Consider the following 24,788-nt stretch of genomic DNA (forward strand, 5'->3'; position numbering starts at 1 on the left):
CATGTGGTGAATTTCCTTTTACTTTCAGAGGCAGTCACTTAAAAGTGACTGGTATCAAGTCATTGTTCAGGCCAGTTATGCTGCCCAGACTCACATATTTTTAATTTATTGTACATTCTAAATCAAATATAAACTGAACCTAAAAATATTATATATCATTTATGCTCTTAAGTATAGTTACTCTATATCTTACTTTTTCCTCAGGCTAATTATAGCATTTTGTAGGAAATACCCTATATACAGGCGGCTGACTATGCTCTTTTTTTTTCCTGGTCTCCTGAGCAAAATTGATTAGGAAAGAAATTTTCAGTGATGTTTAGCTGGGATGTATGGATTGTTTTTGGTTTTTGTTTCAGATTTGAGGAAAAAATAGTTCTTTAATTGTTAAAATGCCCAGTTTTCATAGCTTTTCAAAAATATGATCCTAATAAAATAGTATAATGAAAAGTATGTTACAAAATTTTACTGTTTTGACCATTTTTAAGTGTATTGGGTTAGTGGCACTAAGTGCATTCACATATTTGTGCAACCTGCATCACCATCCATTTCCAGAGCTTTTTCATCATCCCAAACTGAAACTCTACCCATTAAGCAGTTGTTCCCCATTTTTCTCACTCCCTTTCTCTCCTTCCTTCCTTTGTTTTTGTAATAGCCATCTTAATGGATGGGAAGTGGTATCTCACTGTGGTTTTGATTTACCTTTCCCTAATGATTAGTGATGGTAAGCATCTTTTCATGTGCTTTTGGCCATTTGTATATCTTCTCTCATATATGGTTTTATAGCTTTACTTTCTCCTCCTGTCCTCTTTAGCTCAGCAGTGGTTCAGGTAGGTTAATGCCATTAACAACTGCTCAAAACCATATTTTGAATGATGACAAACCATCCTGTCATAGATTGCCATTGGTCATGTTTTTCAGATGATAAGACCTTCAGGGGTAGAACTTTCAGAGAGTTTTAGTTGTGAATCTTATAATGATAGAACTGTGCATAAATAAATATTTGTTTAAGACACGTGACTGGATTTGGTCAAGATATATATCTATATATCTATATCTATATATACACACACATACACACACACACACATATGTATTTCAAAATTGCTTTCTAGAAGGACTGTTTGGCAGCACAAGGTTTACTTCCACTGAGTAAAGTAGAATTAGCTAAAAAACCTAATCATCCATCTGTTTTCCTTCTTTCAAATATTGGTAACTTAGTCTTGTCTCATTTCCATTCTCCTCCTTTGTCCTAAGGTTTGTATCTTTATTTCTTCACTGCCATATTAATTGGAATTTGTGAGGGAACAGAGATTGTACATTTAATATGTCAGTTTAATTGGAAGTCTATAATTTTCTTAACTCTGAATAAAGCATAGTCACATTCTCAATCAGTATTTTTAAAAAAATTTTTTAATGTTTATTTTGAGAGAGAGAGAGAGCATGAGTGGGGCAGGGAGAAAGGGAGACACAGAATCTAAAGTAGGTTCCAGGGTCTAAGCTGTCCACACAGAGCCTGACACAGGGGCTCGAATTCACGAACCATGAGATCATGGCCTGAGCTGAAGTCGGATGCTTAACTGACTGAGCCACCCAGGTGCTCCTCAATCAGTATTTAACTTAAGGAAATTTCAGTAAAGACAAAGACTGAATTACATACTTATAAAAGTTGTGAGTCGAATATAGTTAATATTTTAGATCAGAGGTTGGCAAACATTTCCTCTAAAGAGCCAGATGATGAATATTTAAGCTTTTCAGCCATACAGTCTCTGTGCATTTATTTTTATTTTTATTTTTTGACAACTCTTTAAAAATGTAAAAGATATTCTTGAAGCCTGTGGGTTGGATTTGGCTCAGAGACTACAGTTTGCCAATCCTGTTCTGGATTTATTTGGAGTGATCTTGCTAGTCAACTGGACCCATTATTGATGGAAAGACTCTTAAATGCCTTAAGGGAATTGCAAAGTCTAGTATGGTTCAGGTGATTTGTGTTTTTAAGGAAATTACCAAGAGCTAATATTTATTATTTTAATTTTCAGATGGTGACCCAGATAACTATATTGCTTACTATCGGAGAGCTACTGTCTTTTTAGCTATGGGCAAATCAAAAGCAGCACTTCCTGATTTAACTAAGGTGATTGAACTGAAGATGGATTTTACTGCAGTAAGTGCATCTAAACTTTCTTTAAAGAAAACTTAAGGAAATTTGGAAGAGGTAATTTGTTTTTAAAGGTGAGGATCGACCTGTTAGGCATAGCTGGGGAGCATAGGAAGCTGCTGTGGTGTAGTAGACTGGGCCGTAAGAACAATCCAAAGTCCCTGGAATCAAAGATCTGTGTGAAAAAGGAACAGTGGGTAAATTTGGTGAATTTTAGAAGCTTGGCAGTGACATCATCCTTGTGGCTTAGAAAGACCTCTGTTTTTGGGGGGAGTGTAGGGCAAGATGTGAGGCTGAGTAACCAGTTGATCAAGAGGCTATTGAATTAACAGGCTATCAGGTGACTGACAGTAGTTCCAATTAAGGCTGTCATAGGAAAGATAAAGAAAAGGAGATAGGTCACTTACATAGTGGTTTGTAGTAAGGACACAGTTCTGAATTAGATGGCATCCTCCCCTGCAACCAACACACAAGCTTCAGAAATGGAGGAATTTACAGTCTAATGGGATATCCTGATGTTTGGCATTTAATGTAATGGCTTAAAGTAATGGGATAAGTTAGATGCTTTCAAAATTAATTTGGTAGCCCGTTTACTGTTTATATCCTGCCATAATCTAAAAAGGACTTGGGATAACTGATTAGATATGGGTGAATGTTTGGTTTGAAATATTATTATTATTTTAGGACAGAATTGCCAAGTGTCAGACTTTCTTTTAATCTGTTACTTTACCTAGCTGAGCACAACCTTTCACAAAAGTTGAGTAGTTCATTTTCCTAGTATTATTAGTTAGTTAAAGTGGCTTCGTTTTCCTTTTTATGTGTGTTGATGCGCTTAACAGAGGATCAGGGAAATTTTTTGTACTGTCAAAGTAATGTGTTAAGTTTTTTTTTTTAATTTTTGTTTTTAATGTTTATTTATTTTTGAGACAGAGAGAGACAGAGTGTGAGTGAGGGAGGGGCAGAGAGAGAGGGAGACACAGAATCCGAAGCGGGTTCCAGGCTCTGGGCTGTCAGCACAGAGCCAGATGCGGGGCTCGAACCCATCGACCGCGAGATCATAACCTGAGCTGAAGTCGGACACAACCGACTGAGCCACCCAGGCGCCCCAGTAATGTGTTAAGTTTTAGTGGAATGTCAGTGTGGTTTCTGTCTTATGGTCACATTGGTCATCAGAGAGTGGTATTCTTGGAAGAGATGGGATCATGCACATGAGAAGAGGAATACCAGAGATGGAGGGGGAAAAATGATGCATGGGAAAAGGGAAGAGGTGTTATTCGGTTGTAGTAGAGTGAATATTTCCAAAGTTAATAAAAACAAAATTATATCTAGAACTTTGATTGGTAAAGTCCCAAATTACACAGCTTTTTTTTTTTGTGGTGACAAAAAAGTTATTACGATGGCCAAAAAAAAAAATATTGAGATAAAATTCACATATCATCAAATTCATCCTTTTTTAAAGTGTATAATTCAGTGGTGTTTTAGTGTATTCACAAGGTTGTGCAGGCATCACCACTGTCTAGTTCCAGAACATTTTTATCACCCCCAAAAGAAATTGAGTACCCATTAGCAGTCCCTCCCCATTTATGCCCTGGACTCTGGCAACCACTTTTCTTTCTGTCTGTGTGGGCTTGCCTATTTGGACATTTCATATAAATGAAATCATTCAGTATTTGTCCTTTTGTGTCTGACTTCTTTCACTTAGCATATTGTTTTTACGGTTTACCCATGTTGTAGCACGTGTCAGTACTTCATTACTTTTAATGCTGAATAACAATAGCAATATTCCATTGTATGTGTGTGTGTGTGTGTGTGTGTGTGTGTGTGTGCATGTCACATTTGCTTATTGATTTATTAGTTGATAGGAATTTGGGTGATTTCTACTTTTTAGCTATTGATTTGAACATCCATGTACAAGATCTGTGTGGATACATATTTTCAATTTTGGGGGATATAGCACAAAAAGTATTTTTAAAGAAGCATATTTAATGCTTAAAAATTATACACATTCATTGGTTCCAGGAATTGTTCTCAAGAGTGCCAAGTCAAATGGGCATTGGAAAAATAAATATTTCGTTAATAGTTCATTAGTGTATTTGGTTTCATTCTTTGTGTTTAAAGAAAATTTGGTAATGCGTGGTTCTCAGAACGCCCTTTCTTTTTTCTAGGCAAGATTACAGAGAGGTCACTTATTACTCAAACAAGGAAAACTTGATGAAGCAGAAGATGATTTTAAAAAAGTGGTAAGTTCAGCTTGTATTTGGCTTTATGAAGATGTTGAACTCCTTTATGAAGATGAGTGAACATGTTGGACTTATTTTTTTATATAGTAAGACATTTAGTAATAACTTTGTAGCTAAAAGGGAAAATCATTTGATTTGTATATATAAAAATCACAGTTTCTGTATTAATACATAGTGACTGACATGAAAGAATCACTTTAAAAGTTGGAAGATAAAGTATATGGAATGAATATATAATTTTAATTCAGTTTATATAGCTCACGTGTTCTGCTTTGTTTTCCGTGAGGATCTAGAGATATCAACTGAACTATTCTAAAACTCCTCTAGATACCCCTGGGAAACACTTCATTTGATTTGAAGGAATAAGGAGACATTCTTAAAAGGGAGTTTTGTAATTTCCTGTATGGCTACTCTACAAAGTGTAGTGTTTTGAATTCATTGGGGGATGTTATAGATTACCTATAATTGAAAAATGATTTGTTGGAGAGACAGCCAAAGTCTTTATGCCCTCATGAAGCTTATTTTAAGACCTGCATTTTTGTTCCATCTGGATTTGTTTCTGAAGTGGTCTAGAAAGGGCATATATACAGTTGACCCTTGAACAAAATGGATTTGAACTGCATGGGTCCACTTTTATGTGGGCTGTATAAGTACTGTTAATGCATTTTCTCTTCCTTATGATATTCTTAATAATGTTTTCTTTTCTCTAGCTTACTTTATTGTAAGAATACAGTATATAATACGTATAACATACAGAGTATGTGTTAATTGACTATGTTATTGTTAAGGCTTCTGGTTAACAGTAGACTACTAGTAGTTTTGGGGGAGTCAGAAGTTTTATGAGGATTTGACTGCGTGGGGTGGGTGGCATCGGTGCCCCTAACCCTGTGTTGTTCAAAGGTCAACTGTATAAAACCCCATTGTTCATTATTTGCATTTTTGTAGTTTATAAAAATACTTAGTTACTAGATGATAACCACTATGAAAATAAAACTGAAATTTCTAATATTTTCATAACCTCAGTATTTTATACCCTTAGTATTTCATAACCTCAGTGTTTTCACAGTACTCAGTCATATGCAGAGAAATTAAACATTAGACTTAATTGTATTAAAATCTAATCAGCAGCTGTCTCCTGGTCTCAGTAAAACTGGATGTCCTTTTATGTTTATTTAATTTTCCTTACTACTTGGGAAGGTGCTTGAGAACAGGCTGAAGGATAGGTCGTGGGATGTGATGGCATCTGAGTCCCCAGCCTCGTTCTTATACATAGCAAGTGTTGTGAGAAATTTGTTGAATGGATGGATGAATGATAAAACATAAGAATGAGTTTCCTTCTTTTTAACAAATGCCTAAATCTATTATGTAGAATTGTTTCTCAATCACAACATTAGAGTAGCCTTTTAGGAATAACACAATTTAGAAGAAAGCTTTAGCAAAAATTAATCCTTACTGGGCATTGGATATATCCTTCTGGAAAAGTGAGTTCTTTGAATTTTGGGTATGTCTTCAGTTAATGTCTTTTCTGTGATCAATATTAAAACCTCACAGAGGGGTGGCTGAGTGGTTCTGTCAGTTGAACATCCAACTCTTGATTTCAGCTCAGGTCATGATTCCAGGGTTGTGGGATTGAGCCCTGTGTCAGTTTCCACATTGAGCATGGAGCCTGCTTAAGATGTTGTCTCTCTCCCTCCCCTTCCCCCTCCTTCTCCCCTCCCTCTCCCCCTCTCTCCTCTCTTTCTTCTTTCCTCTCCTCTCCCTCCTCCCATCCCTTTTCTCCCTCCCGCCCCCCTCCCTTTGCCCTCCCCTGCATTTGCTCTCTCTCTAAAAAACAAACAAAAAAAACCCTCCCAAACCTCACAGAAACAAAAGGGGGACTTTCCACTTTTATTTATTTTTTAAAATTTATTCATTTAACTTCAAGTAAGTTAACATACAGTGTAGTATTGATTTCAGGAGTAGAACCCACTTACATATGACACCCAGTGCTCATCCTAACAAGTGCTCTCCTTAATGCCCGTCATCCTTTTAGCCCATCCCCCTACCCACCTCCCCTCCAGCAGACCTCAGTTTGTTCTCTGTAGTTAAGAGTCTTATGGTTTGCCTCCCTCTCTGTTTTTATCTTATTTTTCCTTCCCTATGTTCATCTGTTGTGTTTCTTAAATTCCATGAGTGAAATCATATATTTGTCTTTCTCTGACTTATTTTGCATAGCATAACACCCTCTAGTTCTATCTACAATGTTGCAAATGGCAAGATTTCATTTCTTTTTGATGACTGAATAATATTCCATTGTATACACACACACAAACACACACACACACACACACACACACACACCCCACCTCTTCTTTATCCATTCATCAGTCAGTAGCCATTTGGGATCTTTCCATAATTTAGCTATTTTTGATAGTGCTGCTATAAACATTGGGGTGCATGTGCCCCTTTGAATCAGCATTTTTCTATCTTTTGGATAAATACCTAGCAGTCAAATGCTGGGTAATAGGGTAGTTCTATGTTTAATTTTTTGAGGAGTCTCCATTCTGTTTTCCAGAGTGGCTGCATTCCCACCAAAAGTGTAAGAGGGTTCCCCTTTCTCTCTTGCCAACGTGTCTTGTTTCCTGAGTTGTTAATTTGAGCCACTCTGACTGGTGTGAGGTGGTATCTCAGTGCGGTTTTGATTTGTATTTCCCTGATGATGAGTGATGTTGAACATTTGTAACTTCCTGATGAGTGATGTTGAACATCTTTTCATGTGTCTGTTAGCCATCTCGATGTGTCTGTTCCTGTCTTCTGCCCATTACTTCACTGGATTATTTGTTTTTGGGTGTTGAGTTTGATAAGTTCTTCGTAGTTTTTGGATACTAACCCTTTATCTGATATGTCATTTGCAAATATCTTTTCCCATTCTGTTGGTTGCCTTTTAGTTTTGTTGACTGTTTCCTTTGCAGTGCAGAAGCTTTTTATCCTCATGAGGTCCCAGTAGTTCATTTTTGCTTTTGTTTCCCTTGCCTCTGGAGACATGTCAAGTAAGAGGTTACTGTGGCCAAGGTCAAAGAGGTTGCTGCCTGTGTTCTCCTATAGGATTTTGATGGTTTTCTGACTCACATTTAGGTCTTCCATCCGTTTTGAATTTATTTTTGTGTATGTTATAGGAAAGTGGTCCAAGTTCCTTCTTCTGCATGTTGCTGTCCAGTTTTCCCAGCACCATTTGAAGAGACTATCTTTTCCATTCCATATTCTTTCCTGCTTTGTGGAAGATTAATTGGCCATACATTTGTGGGTCCATATCATATCTAGGTTCTCCATTCTGTTCCAATGATCTTTGCGTCTGTTTTTGTGCCAGTACCATACAGTCTTGATGATTACTGCTTTGGAATACAGCTTGAAGTCCAGGATTGGGATGCTTCCAGCTTTGCTTTTCTTTTTCAACATTACTTTGGCTATTCAGGGTCTTTTCTGGTTCCATACAAATTTTAGGGTCTTTTCTGGTTCCATACAAATTTTAGGATTATTTGTTCTAGCTCTATGAAGAATGCTATTATTTTTGATGGGGATTTCGTTGCACGTGTAGATTGCTTTGTAGTGTCGACATTTTAACAATATTTGTTCTTCAATCCGTGAGCATGGAATGTTTTTCCATTTCTTTGTGTCTTCTTCAGTTTCTTTCATAAGCTTTCTATAGTGTACAGAACTTACTTTTTTGGTTATTAGGTTTATTCCTAGGTATCTTAAGGCTTTTGGGGCAATCGTAAGTGGGATTGTTTTCTTAATTTCTCTTTCTGCAACCAGTTTCATTATGTTGATTTTATATTCTGTGACTTTGTTGAATTCATATATCAATTCTAGCAGTTTTTTGGTGGAGTCTTTTGGGTTTTCCACGTAGAGTATCATGTCATCTGTGAAGAGTGAAAGTTTGACTTCTTCCTTCCTTCCTTGTATGCCTTTTATTTCTTTTTGTTGTCTGATTGCTGAGGCTAGGACTTCCAATACTAACTTGAACCACAGTGGTGAGAGTGGAAATCCCTGTTCCTGACCTTAGTGACAAAGCTCTCAGTTTTTCCCCATTGAGGGTGTTACAGCTGTGAGTCTTTCATATATGGCATTTATAATGCTGAGGTATGTTCCTTCTACTCCCAACTTTCTTGAGAGTTTTTATCAAGAAAGGATGCTGTATTTTCTCAAATGCTTTTTCTGCATCTATTGAGAGGATCCTATAGTTCTTTTTTTTTTTTTTTTTAATGTTTATCCGTCTTTGAGAGACAGAGAGAGACAGAGCATGAGGGGGGAAGGGACAGAGAGGGAGACACAGAATCGGAAGCAGGCTCCAGGCTCCGAGCTGTCAGCACAGAGTCCAACGCAGGGCTTAAACTCACGAACTGCGAGATCATGACCTGAGACAAAGTCGGACCCTCAAACGACTGAGCCACCCAGGTGCCCCTGAGAGGATCATATAGTTCTTATCCTTTCTTGTGTTAATGTGGTGTATTGCACTGATTGATTTGCGAACACTAAGCCAGCCCTGCAGCCCAGCAATAAATCCCATTTGATCATGTGAATAGTGCAGTTGAGTGTCTCTTAGTTTCGGCTCAGGTCATGATCTCATGGTCCTTGGGTTCGAGCCCCGTGTCGAGCTCTGCACTGACAGCGTGGAGCCTGCTTGGGATTCTCTCTTTCTGCCCCTCCCCAACTCACGTGTGCATGCTCTCTCTCTCTAAATAAATAAATAAATAAACTTAAAAAAGAAAATAAAAAGAGAATACTCTTTAAGAAAATGAATGTCTGGTAGAATTCCCCTGGGAGGCCATCTGGCCCAGGACTCTGGGAGATTTGTTTGTTGGGAGATTTTTGATAACTGATTCAGTTTCTTTGCTGGTTATGGGTATGTTCAAATTTTCTGTCTCTTACTGTTTCAGTTTTGGTAGTGCATGAGTTTCTAGGAATTTGTCCATTTCTTCCAGATTGCCTCGTGTGTTGGCATATAATTTTTCATGGTATTCTCGTACAGTTGTTTGTATTTCTGTAGTGTTTGTTGTGATCTCTTTCATTCATGATTTTATCTATTTGGGTCCTCTCTCTTTTCTTTTTTATAAGCCTGGCTAGGGGCTTATCAATTTTGTTTATTCTTTCAAAGAACCAGCCAGCATTGCCACTTTTCGATTGTTTTCTGACGGTCATACTTCTGCTAGTGCATTCTTAAAATTGCCGTTGCTATTATTATTATAGGATACTTCCATGACAGTATGCAACTGAATTGAATGATTTTTTATTTTTAATTGAAATTTGTATTGAGATAATTGTAGATTCCCATACAGTTGTAATTAATAATACAGAGAGATCCTGTGTACCCTTTACCCAATACCTACTGTCCCCCAATGATAACATCTTGTAAAACTATAGTACGATATTACAACAAAGATATTGACATTGATACAATCTGTCTATTCAGATTTCCTCAGTTTTAGTAGTAGTGTTCATTTGTTTTTTTTTTTTTTTTTAATGTTTGTGTATTTATTTTGCAAGAGACAGCGATCGGGGGAGGGGCAGAGAGAGAGGGAGACAGAGAATTCCAAGCAGGCTCCTCACTGTCAGTGCAGAGCCAGATGTGGGGCTCCATCCCACAAATTGTGAGATTATGACCTGAGCCAAAACCAAGAATCAGATGCTCAATGGACTGAGCCACCCAGGCCTAGTGTCCGTGTCTGCGTGTATGTTTAATTTGATACACGTTTTATTTACACCGCAGTTAACATACTCAGCACTTCTGTTGCCACAAGGATCCTTCCTGTTGCCCTTTTATAAGCACACCCACTTCCCTCACATACTGTTTTGGCCCCTCATCCACTTTCGGCAACCACTAATTTGTTACTCATTTCTTTAATTTTGACATTTCAAACATTATACATGGACAAACATTATATAACCTTTTGGCATTGACTTTTTTTTACTCCATATAATTCCCTGGAGATTCATTCAGATTGTTGCATATATCACTTAGTTCCTTTTAATTGCTAAGTAGTCCATGGTATGTGTGTGACACTCGTTCATCAATTAATGGACATTTGGGTTGTTTCCACTTTTTCACAATTATGAATAAAACTGGTATGAACTTTTTTTTTTTTTTAATGCTACAGATATTCTTGCATAGGTTTTAGTGTGAACAGAAGTTTTCATTTTCCTGGGATAAATGCCTAGAAGTGCAATTTCTGGGTTGTGTCATAATTGCCTGTTTAGTTTTATAAGGAACCACCAAACTGCTTTTCAGAGTGACTGTGCCATTTTATGTTCCTCTGCATCTTTGCCAGTATGTGGTTTTGTCACTGCTTTTTTCTTTTTAAAATTTATTTATTTTGAGAGAGCACATGGGTGTGCCTGCTAGCAGGGGAGGGGCAGAGAGAGAGAGGGAGGGAGAGGGAGAGAGAATCCCAAGCAGGCTCCACGCAGTGAGCACAGAGGCTGACTGGGAGCTTGGTCACATGAACCATGAAATCATGACCTGAGCCAAGATCAAGAGTCGGATGCTTAACTGACTGAGCCACCCAGGTGCCCCTCTTTATGTATTTTCAATACTTTATCACATGTGTGGTCGGCAAATATGTTCTCCCTGTCCACAGCTTGTCTTTTACTATTCACTTTTACTATTCACAGAGAGAAGATGTTTTTAATTTTGATGATATTCAGTCTATCCATTTTGCTTTTTCTTCTGCATACACTGTTTTTGGTGTCCTGTTGAAGAACTATTCTCCAAGCCTTATGTTCCGAACGTTTTCTCCTATGTTATTTTTTTTTAAAGTTTTATGGTCTTATGTTTTACATTTAAGTCTGTGTTCTATTTTGACTTAATGTTTGTGTAATGTGTGAAGTTTAGGTTGAGGTTGATTTGTTTTGCCTTTGGATATGCCATTGTTCCAGCACCATATTTTGAAAAGGCTTTCTGTCCTTCACTGAAGTGCTTTCACACCTTTAAAAATAAGACGTTTGCTGTACTTGGGTGGGTGTATTTCTGGGTTCTCTCTTCTGTTTTCTGTGTGTCTATCCCTCTGCCATTCCTGTACTCTGTTGGTGTTTTAGCTCTATAAGGAGTCTTACTAGGGAGTGGAGTGATTCCTTCTCACTTTATTCTTCTCTGTCAGTATCGTTTTAGCTATTCCCTGGCCTTTACCCTTTTATGTAAATTTAGAATAAACTTCTCTATGTCTACAAAAAGCCTTGCTGATATTTTGATAGGAAAGGAATTGCAATAAGCTTAAAAGTCAGTTTGGGGAGAAATGAAATACTTATTATGTTGAGTCTTCCAATCCATGAACATAATATGCCTTCCCATTTGTTTAGGTCTTTGATTTCTTTTATCAGTGTTTTGTAACTTGCAATGTACAGATCCTGTACATATTTTGTTAAATGTATATACCCGAGTTCTTTTTTGGGTGTGGGAGGGATGATTTAAAATGGTACTGTGTTTTTTTGTTTTTTTAAAATGTTTTTTACATTTATTTATTTTTGAGAGACAGAGAGAGACAGTGTGAGCAGGGGAGGGGCAGAGAGAGAGAGTGAGACACAGAATCAGAAGCAGGCTCCAGGCTCTGAGCTGTCACCACAGAGCCCAATGCGGGGCTCAAACCCACGAACCGTGAGGTCATGACCTGAGCTGAAGTCGGACGCTCAACCGACTGAGCCACCCAGGTGCCCCTGGTACTGTGTTTTTAATTTCATTTTTCATATTGAATAATCTTTGTGATTTTTTTTTCTTCAGGAAAGTGTTCACATATTTAAATTTGTAGAAGAAATTAAAAAAAATTTTTTTAATGTTTATTTACTTATTTAGAGAGAGAGAGTGAGCAGGGAGGGGCAGAGAGAGAGGGAGAGAGAGAATCCCAAGCAAGCTCCACACTGTCAGCGTGGAGCCTGACGCAGGGCTCGAACCCACGAACCATGCGATCCTGACCTGAGCCAAGATCAAGAGTCAGACACTTAACCAACAGAGCCACCTCAGTTCCCCATGGGAATACAGATGGGAGGCCAGGTTAAATCTTAACACTGCAAAAGCTATGTTTATTATGTAATAACAATTTTGTTGTGTGTAATAATAATTATATTAGATTGGATTGGGTTTAGAGGAAGATTCAAGTACAGAATTTATTATTTTACAGTTATTTTATGTTTCACTTGGAATAAATTGGAAATACCTGGACTTAAGATTCAGATTAATAATTAGAAAATCTGACATGTATATCTTTTGTCTGAACAGTAATTACAGTGTCCCAAGGGTGTAGGTGTTAGAGCATCATGAAATGAGAATATTGAGAAGAACTTATCAGTTAACATATGTATATAAATGATTAAATTTTAAGCATTTGGAACCTTGATTCTACTGGGAAAATGATAAAAGAATGTTATCAGATGGACAACACGAGATATAAACCCAAACCCAGTGTCCACAGTGTCCAGTCTTTCTAAATGTAAAGATGAACATTAGAACTATTCACAGGACCACTATCTCTTATGTTTAGCAAAAATAGATAACATACAGCCCAACCTTGATGAGACTTTCCAGTTTATAACTGTTTCCAGTTATATAATACTGTTGACATTGCAAGTATAAATAGAACTTTTACAGAAAAATCTGGCGGTAAGTATTATGAAAGAAAAACATTTTGCCCAAAGATACTTATTGGAGTTCTATTTGTTTTGGAAACTATTAGAGAATATTGTGTCAGTATGATAGAATAATATTCATGAACAAGAATTATTTATGTTTGCTATTGATTTATAGACCTACATTACAAAATAAAGTCAATTAAAGGGCAAAATAAAAGTTGTGTGTAAATGCTATTTCTGATTACAGAAAACTTTTGTGTGCTAAACTGGTATAAGTGGCAATTGGTTAACATTTATAGTTTTTTTCTGTTTTAAAGTTGTATAAAACAAATTCTGAAGAAAAAAGACAAGTTTTGGAACAAGAGGCAGGAAGGAGCGTTGGGTTTTAGATCTACTTTTGTACTTTAGCCATGGTTTGTACAGCACTCAGCATGCACGGGGCGTATTGCTAAGGACTTGGATGGATTATTTCACTTAATCGCTATTCTGCCTCTGTGGTCTGGCATACTGGTAGTCTCATTTTCAGCTGAGCAAATAGAGGTTCAGAGAAGTTTGGTGACTTGCCCAAGATTACACCAGTAGCAAGAAAGTAGGTTAGAAAATTCTAGAACCTGCATTCTTATGCACTGTACTGTTGCTCTCTGCTGTCATTAGTAATTGTATGCATGCTCTGAGGGCTATTCCTGTCGAATATGGGCACAGGACTCAAACCTGTATGTGTTTCACATGGTACAGAACATTTGTTGTTATTCGCGTTAAGAAGTGTGAGAAAACGTGTATTTGCTTATATACAGACAAAAACCTCTGGAAAGATAAGCAAGAAACTGATAACATTGGTACTTCTTGAAAGAAAGGTGATTTTGAGAAGTTCTTCCCTTCTGAGCACCTTGTTTTCCTCATTGCAAAGCATAGAAATTGTATAGATGACATCCTATCTTTAACGTTTGGTACCATAAAGTAGATGATTTCTGGGTCTCGTTTGAAAAGATAAATTTTGTGTTATGACTGCATTTTATTTTTAGCAATTAAAGAATCCTTATTAATTTTTAAAGATTTGTGAATATAGATGATCCATAATAACTTGTTTGCTTTATATATTTTTTAGTTAAATGGACTTTTTGTGGTATTTAGGAGCATTTACGAGCCTGTTACATATAGTAAAGATTTAATCATACTAGTAAAGTGCTGTATACAACCAGGTAGATGTATTCAACTACATTTTACATAACGGAACAGAAATTTGAATATACTTAATCTCTTTTTGGGCTACAGTGAGAAACTCGTTCTTTGTTAGGTGTACAGGTTACTCTACTGTTGGAGGCTGTCCTGTAAATGAGCATCACGTCAGGTCCATACCAGCTATCCTAATCCTGATCAGTACTTTACGTGGTTTAGTTTGTCTTGGAGCCATCAGTGACTCCTGCTGTAGCCAGTGCATGTGGTCATTTGTTAGGTCAGTGAGCATTTGAGTGCATATTATTTGCAAGGCAGAATGGTAGGTGTTAGAGAATTGCTGATGAAGAAAACTAGTCTCAGCCTTTGGAGAGATTGTACTAGGGTAAGAAATAATCTGGCGAATATGATACCATATGACAAATGTTGTGATTGAGCCCTGTGGGAACAGACACAATGGTCACCTAACTTAGCTGGGATTTGGGAGTCTGGAGTCAAGAAAGGCCTTTTTAAAGGAGGATGTACTTGAAGTCTGAATGGTAAGAGAATGAATGAATCTGTGTTAGCAAAGTGGCTGGGAGGGCCATCCAGGCAGACGGTGAGCATCCTGTCATTTAAGAAAACGACACCTCTAGTACCACTGGAGTAGGGGTTTGAGAATGCTGGACAGGTAAGCAGGGGTCTGATTGCAGAGAGGACATATGTAGTGCTGGGACCTGGGTGTGTGTTTGTTCATTCGTTTAATAGCCATGGAAGGTTTATGCTGGGAATGTCATGATCAGGGTTTTGCTTCAGTAAAACCCAGACTACTCTGGAAAATGGGTTGGAAGAAGATGAGAGTGGAAGTAAACAGTCTGATAATTAAGCTGTTGCAGTAAGTAGTCCAAGTGTGACTTTATGGAGGCCAAAGATTAGGCTGGAGTAGGTGGGGATTGAGAGAAATAGGTGGACATTTAGGAGGTTGGATCAAGAGAGATGCAGTGATTGTGCTAAGGGAGAAGGAACAATTAGGTATGATGCCCAGGTTTCTGGATTGTTCAAATTGATTACATGTCCATGCTATTCCCTCAGATAGAAACTCAGAGAACAATTATTTAGGAGAGAAGGATGGGTAGAGAAAATATGCCTGTCTTATACTTTTTTTTCCTCAAGTTTTTATTTTAATCACTTAGTGCTCATCACAAATGCACACTCCTTAATCCCCTTAATCACCCACCTACCCCGCCCCCATCCCCTCTGGTGACCATTAGTTTGTTCTCTGTAGTTAAGAGTCTGTTTCTTAGTTTCTCTTTTTCCCCTTTGCTCATTTGTTTTGTTTTTTAAGCATTTTTTTAAAAAAATTTATTTATTTTGAGAGAGAGAAAGCATGAGAGTGAGCGGGGGAGGGGCAGAGAGAGAGAGAGGGAGAGAGAATCCCAAGCAGGCTCCGTGTTGTCAGTGAAGAGCCCTATGTGGGGCTTGATCCCACGAACTGTGAGATCATGACCTGAGCCAAGACCAAGAGTGGGACACTCAACCGACTGAGCTACCCAGGCAGTCCTGTTTCTTTTTTTTTTTTTTTTTTAATTTTTTTTTTTCTTCAACGTTTATTTGTTTTTGGGACAGAGAGAGACAGAGCATGAACGGGGGAGGGGCAGAGAGAGAGGGAGACACAGAATCGGAAACAGGCTCCAGGCTCTGAGCCATCAGCCCAGAGCCCGACGCAGGGCTCAAACTCACGGACCGCGAGATCGTGACCTGACTGAAGTCGGACGCTTAACCGACTGCGCCACCCAGGCGCCCCAGGCAGTCCTGTTTCTTAAACATCTTCTTTATCCTTTGATTAATCGATGGACACTTGGGCTGCTTCCATATCCTGGCTATTGTAAATAACACTGCTATAAATATAGGAGTGCATGTGTCCCTTTGAATTAGTGTTTTTGTATTCTTTGGGTAAATACCCAGTAGTGTGATTGCTGGGCCATAGGGTAGTTCTATTTTTAACTTTCTGAGGAAACTCCATTCTGTTTTTCAGAGTGGCTGCACCAGTTTGCATTCCCACCAACAATGCAAGAGGGTTCCCCTTTCTCTGCATCCTCGCCAACACCTATTGTTTGTTGCGTTGTTGATTTTAGCCATTCTGACAGGTGTGAGGTATAGTTTTGATTTGCATTTCTCTGACAGTGAGTGACGATGAATATCTTTTCATATGTCTGTTGGCCGTCTGTATGTCTTCTTTGGAGAAATGTCTGTTCATGTCTTCTGCCCATTTTTAAATTGGATTATTTGTTTTTGGGTGTTGAATTTTATAAGTTCTTTACATATTTTAGATACCCTTTATTGGATATGTCTTTTGTAAGTATCTTCTCCCAATTTGTAGGTTGCCATTTAGTTTTTGTTGATTGTTTCCTTTACTGTATAGAAGCTTTTTATTTTTTAAATTTGTTTTATTTTTTAAAGTTTTTATTTTAATTTCCATTACTTAACTTACAGTGTTATATTGGTTTCAGGTGTACGATATAGTAATTTAGCACTTCCACACATCACCGTGTAGTCATCACAACAAGTGCAGAAGCTTTTTATTTTGATATAGTTTATCAATAGTTTATTATTGCTTTTGTTTTCCTTGCCTCAGGAGACATATCTAGAAAAAAGTTGCTCAGCTGATGTCAGAGAAATTACTGCCTGTGCTCTCTTCTAGGATTTGTATGGTTTCAGGTCTTACATTTAGGTCTTTAATCCATTTTGAATTTATTTTTGTGTATAGCATAGGAAAGTGGTCCAGTTTCATTCTTCCACATGTTGCTATCCAGTTTTCCCAACACCATTTGTTGAAGAGACTTTTTCATTGGAGAGTCTTTCATTGGATGGTCAAAGATTAATTGATGATATAATTGTGGGTTTATTTCTGGATTTTGTATTCTGTTCCCTTGATCTATATGTTTCTATTTTTGTGCAAGTACCATGCTGTTTGATTACTACAGCTTTGTGATATAACTTGAAGTCTGGAATTGTGATGCCTCCAACTTAGTTTTTTTTTTTTTTTTCCTCTTTAAGATTGCTTTGGCTATTCCAGGTCTTTTGTAGTTTCATACAAATTTTAGGATTGTTTGTTCTATGAAAAATGCTGTTGGTATTTTGATAGAGATTGCATTAAATGTGCAGATTGCTTTGGGTAGTATAGATATTTTAACAGTGCCCTCCAATCCATGAACGTGGAATGTCTTTCCATTTCTTTGCATCATCTTCAGTTTCTTTCATCAGTGTTCTATAGTTTTCAGAGTACAGGTCTTTCACCTCTTTGGTGAGGTTTATTTCTGGGTATCTTACCATTTGGGGTACAGTAGTAAATGGGATTGTTTTCTTAATTTCTTTTTCTGCTGTTTCATTATTGATGTATAGAAGTGCAACAGATTTCTGTAGAGTAATTTTGTATCCTGCGACTTTACTGAATTTGTTAATCAGTTCTAGCAGTTTTTTGGTAGAGTTTTTCAGGTTTTCTGTATATAATATCATGTCAGCTGCAAATAGGGAAAGTTTGACTTCTTCCTTATAGATTTTTATGCCTTTTATTTCTTTTTGTTGTCTGATTGCTGTGGCTAGGATGTCCAGTGATATATTGATTAGAAGTGGTGAGAGTGGACATCCTTGTCTTGTTCCTGACCTTAGGGGAGGGGCTCTCCATTCTTCCTCATTGAGGGTGATGTTTGCTGTGGGTTTTTCATATATGGTCTTTATTATGTTGAAGTCTGTTCCCTTTAAACCTATTTTGTTGATGGTTTTTATCGTGAATGGATGTTGTACTTTGTCAAATGCTTTTTCTGCATCTGTTGAAAATGATCATATGGTTTGACGCTCTTATTCTTTTTTTTTTTTTTAAGTTTACTTATTTTTGAGAGAGACAGAGACAACATGAGTGGGGGTGGCAGAGAGAGAGGGAGAGTGAGAGAGAATCCCAAGCAGGCTCTGTGCTGACCTGAGCTGAAACCAAGAGTTGGATGTTTAACCCACTCAGCCAGCCAGCCGCCCCCGACTCCCTTATTTTTATAAAAATATCCTGGAGCGCCTGGGTGGCTCAGTTGGTTAAGTGTATGACTTCGGCTCAGGTCATGATCTCATGGTTAGTGAATTTGAGCCCTGTGCTGACAGCTCAGACCCTGGAGCCTTCTTTGGATTCTGTGTCTCCCTCTCTCTCTGCCCCTTCCCTGCTCATGCTCTGTTTCTCTCTCAAAAATAAAAAATAAACATTAAAAAAAAGTTTTAAAAATTTTCCTGATTCTCAGCAACTCATTTTATTTAATAATTTGTGATCTATAAATTCTTCCTTCTTATCAACTTCAAGATACAGTAAATGCACTTTAAACTCATCTGTTTTTGGACTTTGGTGTTTTATCTTTTCCTTATTTATCTTTGCTATCAATGCTTTGGGTTTAAGTGAAAAATCTTTAGATCAAGGCAGTGTTCCATGTGATCCAAATACAGTGAAGGTAATGATCAGTTTAAATGTTTATTTCATATTTCGGTATTTTTCATTTTGATGAAATTGGCAACTCACGTTTTGTTTTTGGTGAGAAGCCATATTATTAGATAAATATCAGTGCCAATTGCAATTTAATTTTTTATTTAAGTACAAAGCTTTGGTGTGATTTTTAATAAATAAACTCTTCATTGGTAGTTTGTGTTACTTGAAGACAAACTACCATAAATCTACCAAATGCATCAATATAACTTTAGGCATTGTTTTTTCCATCTTTAATCTTTTAGTACAGAAAGAATGATTGTGGTGCCTCAAGTTAACTAAATCAGAAATAACCAAAGTTAAAAAAAAATACTAAGTATTATGAACTAGGAAGAAAAGGGAGCAGTACTTTTAAAGGCATGAAATAAATTTAGTTATAATTTAATATAAAGATAGCAATGTGTGCTATAGCTTGCTACAGTTGCTCTCTTTTTCTTTGAATCAGAAATAATGCTATATATGGGTAATAGTATAAATATGCCATAATTCATCAGATATAAGGAGCTATCAATTGTAAGACATGTTATTATTTTATGCTGTATTAAAAGAATAAATGCTGCTGGTTAATAATGCCTTCTTATAACTTAATATTTTTATTTTGTGCTTATAGAAAGAGCTATTTGAGACTTAGACACAAGTTTTTATTATCACACTGCTCTGCTCATTGCCTTTCTGTTATACATTAACTTCATGAAGACTTTGGCAGTTAAAACCTGTATGTATAGTACCAACGGTGTTAATAACTGGAGTCAAGCGTGCTAGACCATTTTTGCGCATATGCAGTCATGTTGATGGGCTGATGGTAAGACTCATTCCACTGAGAGAAATCAAAGTATGCTTTATCACCTTGCTTTAGATGTGAGGCAGAAAGGGAAGAGGGAAGGATGAGGCTTAAAAGATAGCAGCAGTAAAATGGAGTTGGACTCCTAATTACATCAAGGAAAGAGGAATCTAACATCCTAAATAATAAGAGGAGCCATTTTTAAAAATTTTTTTTAACGTTTCATTTATTTTTGAGACAGGGAGAGACAGAGCATGAACAGGGGAGGGTCAGAGAGAGGGAGACACAGAATCTGAAACAGGCTCCAGGCTCTGAGCTGTCAGCACAGAGCCTGACGCGGGGCTCAAACTCACGGAGTGAGACCATGACCTGAGACGAAGTCGGCCGCTTAACCGATGGAGCCACCCAGGCGCCCCAAGAGGAGCCATTTTTGAACAGCATGGGATGGTGATAGTGACAGTGGCAGTGGGTTGGGAATGGGACGTGGAATTCTTCTTAGTGAAACGCTGTTAAGATGTCTTGCTGGAGATGTAAGGTGGGCAGTTGCATGTTTGGCGTCAGCGTACATGTAAGAGGGAGCGGTTAAGAATGTAGGCTCTGGAAGTGACTTTGAGCCATAGTTTCCTCCTGTGTAAAATGGAGATAATCCAAAATGCCCTTTAGGGCTTTTGGTTTAGCTTTAGAATATTGCCTGAAACCTAGAGAGGACTCAGTAAATGTTTTCTGCTGTCATGATTGATCTTCATCATCACCATCATCCAAAAACATGGGCTTTGGAGATACAGACCTTAGTTGGAAAGTAAGCAAGACTTCTGGCAAGTTACATAATCATTCAATTTCTTTATCTAAAGTTGGGGTAGTAAAATCTAGCTCATGGGTAATAGTATAAATGAAAAAAGAAAGATAGGCATGCAATGTAGGCATTAAGGCAAAAGTCCTGTTTTTTAGCAGTTTATACTTTAGTTGGAGGAAATAAGCGCTAAATATGTAAAAAATTAATAGCACAGAGATATTTATAAGAAGTGACATATAAGTTTGGATAAAACGATAAAATTAAGAATTAAGAACACGACTAGAAGTTGGGAGACCCACCTCACTTTTTCTCCTGATTAGCTGTGTGATGTTGGGCAAGTTATCATTATCCTGTCAATACTGTGAGACTCAGTATTTTCATTTACAAAGTGCGAGTTGATTGGGCAGGATGATTTCTTAGGTTACTTCCTTGTTAAGAGTTTCTTACGTGATTTCGGCATTTAGAGAGAAGCGATTACTACCATAGTATGGAACAGTTAGGGAGGCTAGGAGGAAATGGGACATGAAAAGGGTGTTGGTTTGATGAAAATTGTATGAGGGAACAAGAGAGTTTTGGAATCTCGAAGATACCTTTTTTCTTGTGTTATAATTGTGAGAAATTAGCCTATCCTCACATTTCCATGTTTCATTTCTGGTAGGTTTTATTTACGAATTTCACAAATATTTGAATTTATATTTTGTCAGGTTCATTGAACGTTCTTGCTCGTTTTCCTTGTACGTGCTGCGTCCCTCTAGGGCAGCAGTTCTTAAGATGGCTCTCAGGATCCCATTATACTAGTCAATATGGAGGCCTCCAGAGACCTTTTGTTTAGCAATATTTACGGGATTAGAAGTTAATTTTAGAAATTAAAAAATACTTATTAATTTAAAAGTAACAAACCCATTATGTTAATATAGATTTTTTTTGCATGCAACCTAACTATATTTTCAAAAACAAAAAGTTTAATGAGATAAGTTTTACATTTTTACAAATCTCTTTAATATGTGGCTTACTTGAAGACCATCAGATTCCCAGATCTGATTTATATTTTGGTTGAAGTACTATTGAAGAAAATGTGGTTTATACATATAAGCAGTTGGAAAAGGAAGAATGTTTTAATAGTCTTTTTATATAATTGTGGATACTCTTCGATGTTACACCAAAACTCCAGTAGTTATTGGTTAGTTGCAATGTGGACTCTGAAATCCTGCCAGTGAACTTGTAGTACTCTGTCATAATGAAATCCATTAGTTTAGGCTGCACTTTGAATGGGTACTTTGTCTTTTATCCATATGTGTTTTGGCCCCACAGACCCCTGAAAGAGTATTAAGGATTCCCAAGGGTCCCTGGATCATACACTGAGAATCACTACTATAGGATATATACCTAAGAGGATAATTGCTACTTTGAAAGTTATGGGCATTTTAAAGCTGGCCAGTTTGGCACTGTCTCGTTAAGTGGTTATTCCAATTTATATTCCCACCAGCAGTTTAGGGGGGTTCTATGAGCCCCATAACTTCAATACCACTTGGTATCAGTAGTATTTTTGCTGGCTTGGTTGGTATAAGAAATGCAACTTTACATCTTTTGTGTCTATTTCTCTTAGATTCTATTTATCCAACTGTTTCTTTTGTGTCAGTGAAGATAGTCCTTAAGAATATCTTTTTCTCTTAGTCGTTACTTCACGAATTTCAACATCCATGCTTACTAAGGTTTATAGATAATCAATATCTTTAGCTTCCTCCAGAAAATTACAGGGGCCTTAGAATACTTTAACTCAATCACCTACTCCCTGGCTTGGATATAATTATTTTTCAAAAATTGGGGCTTTTTATTGACATTCAAATTAGTATTATTTTTGTATAGATCCCTTAAAGACTTAGGAAAGAATTGGTGAAGGCAAATTCTAGGAGTTGCTAGAGAATATTGCAATATACCTCAAATATTACATATTTTTCCATGTTATCAAATAGTAACAAATTAAAAATGTAAACTTGTGCTACTTACCTCTTAAAACCATAATTAAATTTAATAGAATTGGAAGATTAATTTCTTGAGCAACAGGCAGTTTGGTGAATATATTTTATGCTAAAGTCTAATTTTATTTTGACCTTGAGTCAAATTAAGGTTTTATTATTCTGGGACTTTAATTGTAAAGGCATCCAGTTCAAGTTGGCTGGTATGGAATGCAATGATAAATAAATTGAATGGCCTTTTAAAGTATGTATTATGTCTTGCATCCTGTCCTCATTATGAATTTATATATTCTAGAAAGTTCAAAAAAGGAGCTTGGAATTTTTATTAGCATTTTTTGGAATACTCGCTATGTGGTGGTCCTTTTGATTTCTCAATGACTGCTCCTCAGGGTGTAAGCATTATTATTCCCCTTTTATTGGTGAAGAAAATGCAAATAATATACAGATAGTAAGTGATAAAGCCAAGGTTTGGGCTGAGGGTTTGTTTTTTTCCCCATTTAGATTTTATTTTAAAACATTAATGGTAGAAAATCTGTTTGGAAATATTCACAACCTGGCCATTGAAAAATGGTAAAACCACTATATTAGTTCTCTGTTGCTGCTTAACAAATTACTCAAAGTTAGCAGCTTAAAGCTTCCTACCTTTGTGATCTTACAGTTCATGGGGTCAGGAATCTGGGCAGGTTTAGCTGGGTCCTCTGCCCCAGGGTCTCTCCTAGGCTACAGTTAAGGTGTCAGATAGGCTTGCAGTATTATCTGAAGATTTGGCTGGTGAAGGGACTACTTCCAAATTCACTTTGTTGTTGGCAGGATGTAATTCCTCTTGAGCTGTTAGGTTGAGGCCTTTGTTTTTTCTGAGTGTCAGCCAGAGGCTTCCCTTGGTTCTTTCTTTTGTGGGTCTCCCCATAAAGCATCCCACAGCAGGCAGCTTGCTTCGTCAGAGTGAACAGGTGAGAAGGCAAGAGATGCCAGCAAGAGAGTGAGTGCTAGCAAGATGGAGGTCACAGTGTTTTGTACCTAACTAAGGAAGTGATGTCCTGTCACCTTTGTCACATTCTGTTTCTTAAAAGGAGTAGGAGAGGGGATCACACAAAGGTATGAATTCCAGGAGCCTGGGGGTCTTTTGGGGCCATCTTAGAAGTCTGCCCACCACCACTACCAACCTGTAGTTTTCATTTGAAATCCCAGAAATGGGAGTGTATTTAGATTAGATTAGAGAGCAGCTCACCCCTTTTAATAAGCCCCCCATCCCATAGCTATTACGGGTTTATATCGAAAAGCTCAGTGATCGCAGTAAACGGTAAGAAATAAGAAATAGAATATTGTCATAGGTAGCGGTTTGGTTGAAAGGGTCTGAAATACGAAACACTAAAGAAAGAGAAGGGATATCAAGAAATGTGAAAAAAGGAGAGGGAAATGCTAGCAGGGTCCAATCCCTACATGTAAATATCTTGGAGGAGCCCGGCCTGTGGTAAGAGTGAAAATTTTCATCTCCTTTAACCCTCTTTGAAAGTCCTCAGGGTTACAAGTAAGTCCTTAGTCTCAGACTCCTTTCTTCCCTCCTTGCAAGAATCTCCTCCCTCCCCTAGTTCCCTCCAGCCTCAAAGAGCTCCAGACGACCTGACCTCACCCCCTCTTTCTCATTCCCATTCCCATTGTCTGAGCACCAAGTGAGCCTGAGCTCCATCCTCAATCTCAGGCTTTAGGACTTTACCTGCTCTCACCTTCCAGCAAGAAAAATTGTGTGGTAGAGATTAGACTGTAAAGTTTGAGAGAGAAAAGGGACAAATTCCATACAAGAGGCAATCTCTAATCCATTCTAATGAATGTATCCTATTCAAAAAGGAGTGGTAGTATACGTACAGGAAACAAGTTATCAATAAACTACTTTTACCCACAGCAAAGTGATAGTGCCTGCACATTTTCCTCCTTCCAGTGTGGTCTGGCAGAAGTATTCAAGACCAGCCCGAAGATGATGAAACAGTCATAAATAAACATGCCACGGCCTCTCAGCAGCTCCCTTCAGCTGGATAATTCAGTCATGGAGGGACAGTCCTTGCCAGAGCAAGCTGAGGTTGTGAGTTCCTAGTTACCTATGAATACTTAGAGTCCTGTCCATTCCTTCAAAGCTAAGGATTAAACAGACAAAACAGAATACCTTAAGTATCCTGAAAACCAAATGGAGAAATGTAGAGCCTCTACCAAGAAATAATATGCTCAAGGTTTCTCATGTGGAGTGTTCTCTCCTACCAGGTAGCTAGTAGGGTGTTTTTTTAAAAAAATGAATCCACTAAAAGGAGAAGCAGTATTATTGGTCAGTTGAAGGAGAGACATTTCTAGAAATAATCTCCCATTGGCACTACCTCACCCCAAATTGGAACCCATCAACTATGATTCCCATCTTGGTAAGAATATTAGATTTCAGAAGTTATTACATATAAACTATAATTGCCATGAAAAAAGTCCCCCCCTCACCCAAGTCAATAGCTTTTAAATGTAGGCACTCAATTTTTTTAAGCCATTAAGGTTAAGATTGTCCATATGGAGGAAGAAATTGTTCAGAGTCCCTGTGCCTAG

The 24,788-nt window shown here is 37.5% G+C and overlaps 1 protein-coding gene across 1 annotated transcript in view; it reads left to right on the top strand.

Moving 5' to 3' along the window:
* The window catches only part of DNAJC3 (DnaJ heat shock protein family (Hsp40) member C3), a 90,357-nt gene that overhangs the window by 26,534 nt on the left and 39,035 nt on the right, over positions 1-24,788 (top strand). Inside the window, exons 3-4 of the mRNA XM_030312874.1 lie at positions 2,037-2,161; positions 4,321-4,395. Coding sequence (XP_030168734.1) covers positions 2,037-2,161; positions 4,321-4,395 — 200 coding nt within the window. The remainder of the gene's footprint in view (positions 1-2,036; positions 2,162-4,320; positions 4,396-24,788) is intronic.

Source organism: Lynx canadensis, chromosome A1, assembly GCF_007474595.2.
Source record: "Lynx canadensis isolate LIC74 chromosome A1, mLynCan4.pri.v2, whole genome shotgun sequence".
Classification (NCBI taxonomy): domain Eukaryota; kingdom Metazoa; phylum Chordata; class Mammalia; order Carnivora; family Felidae; genus Lynx; species Lynx canadensis.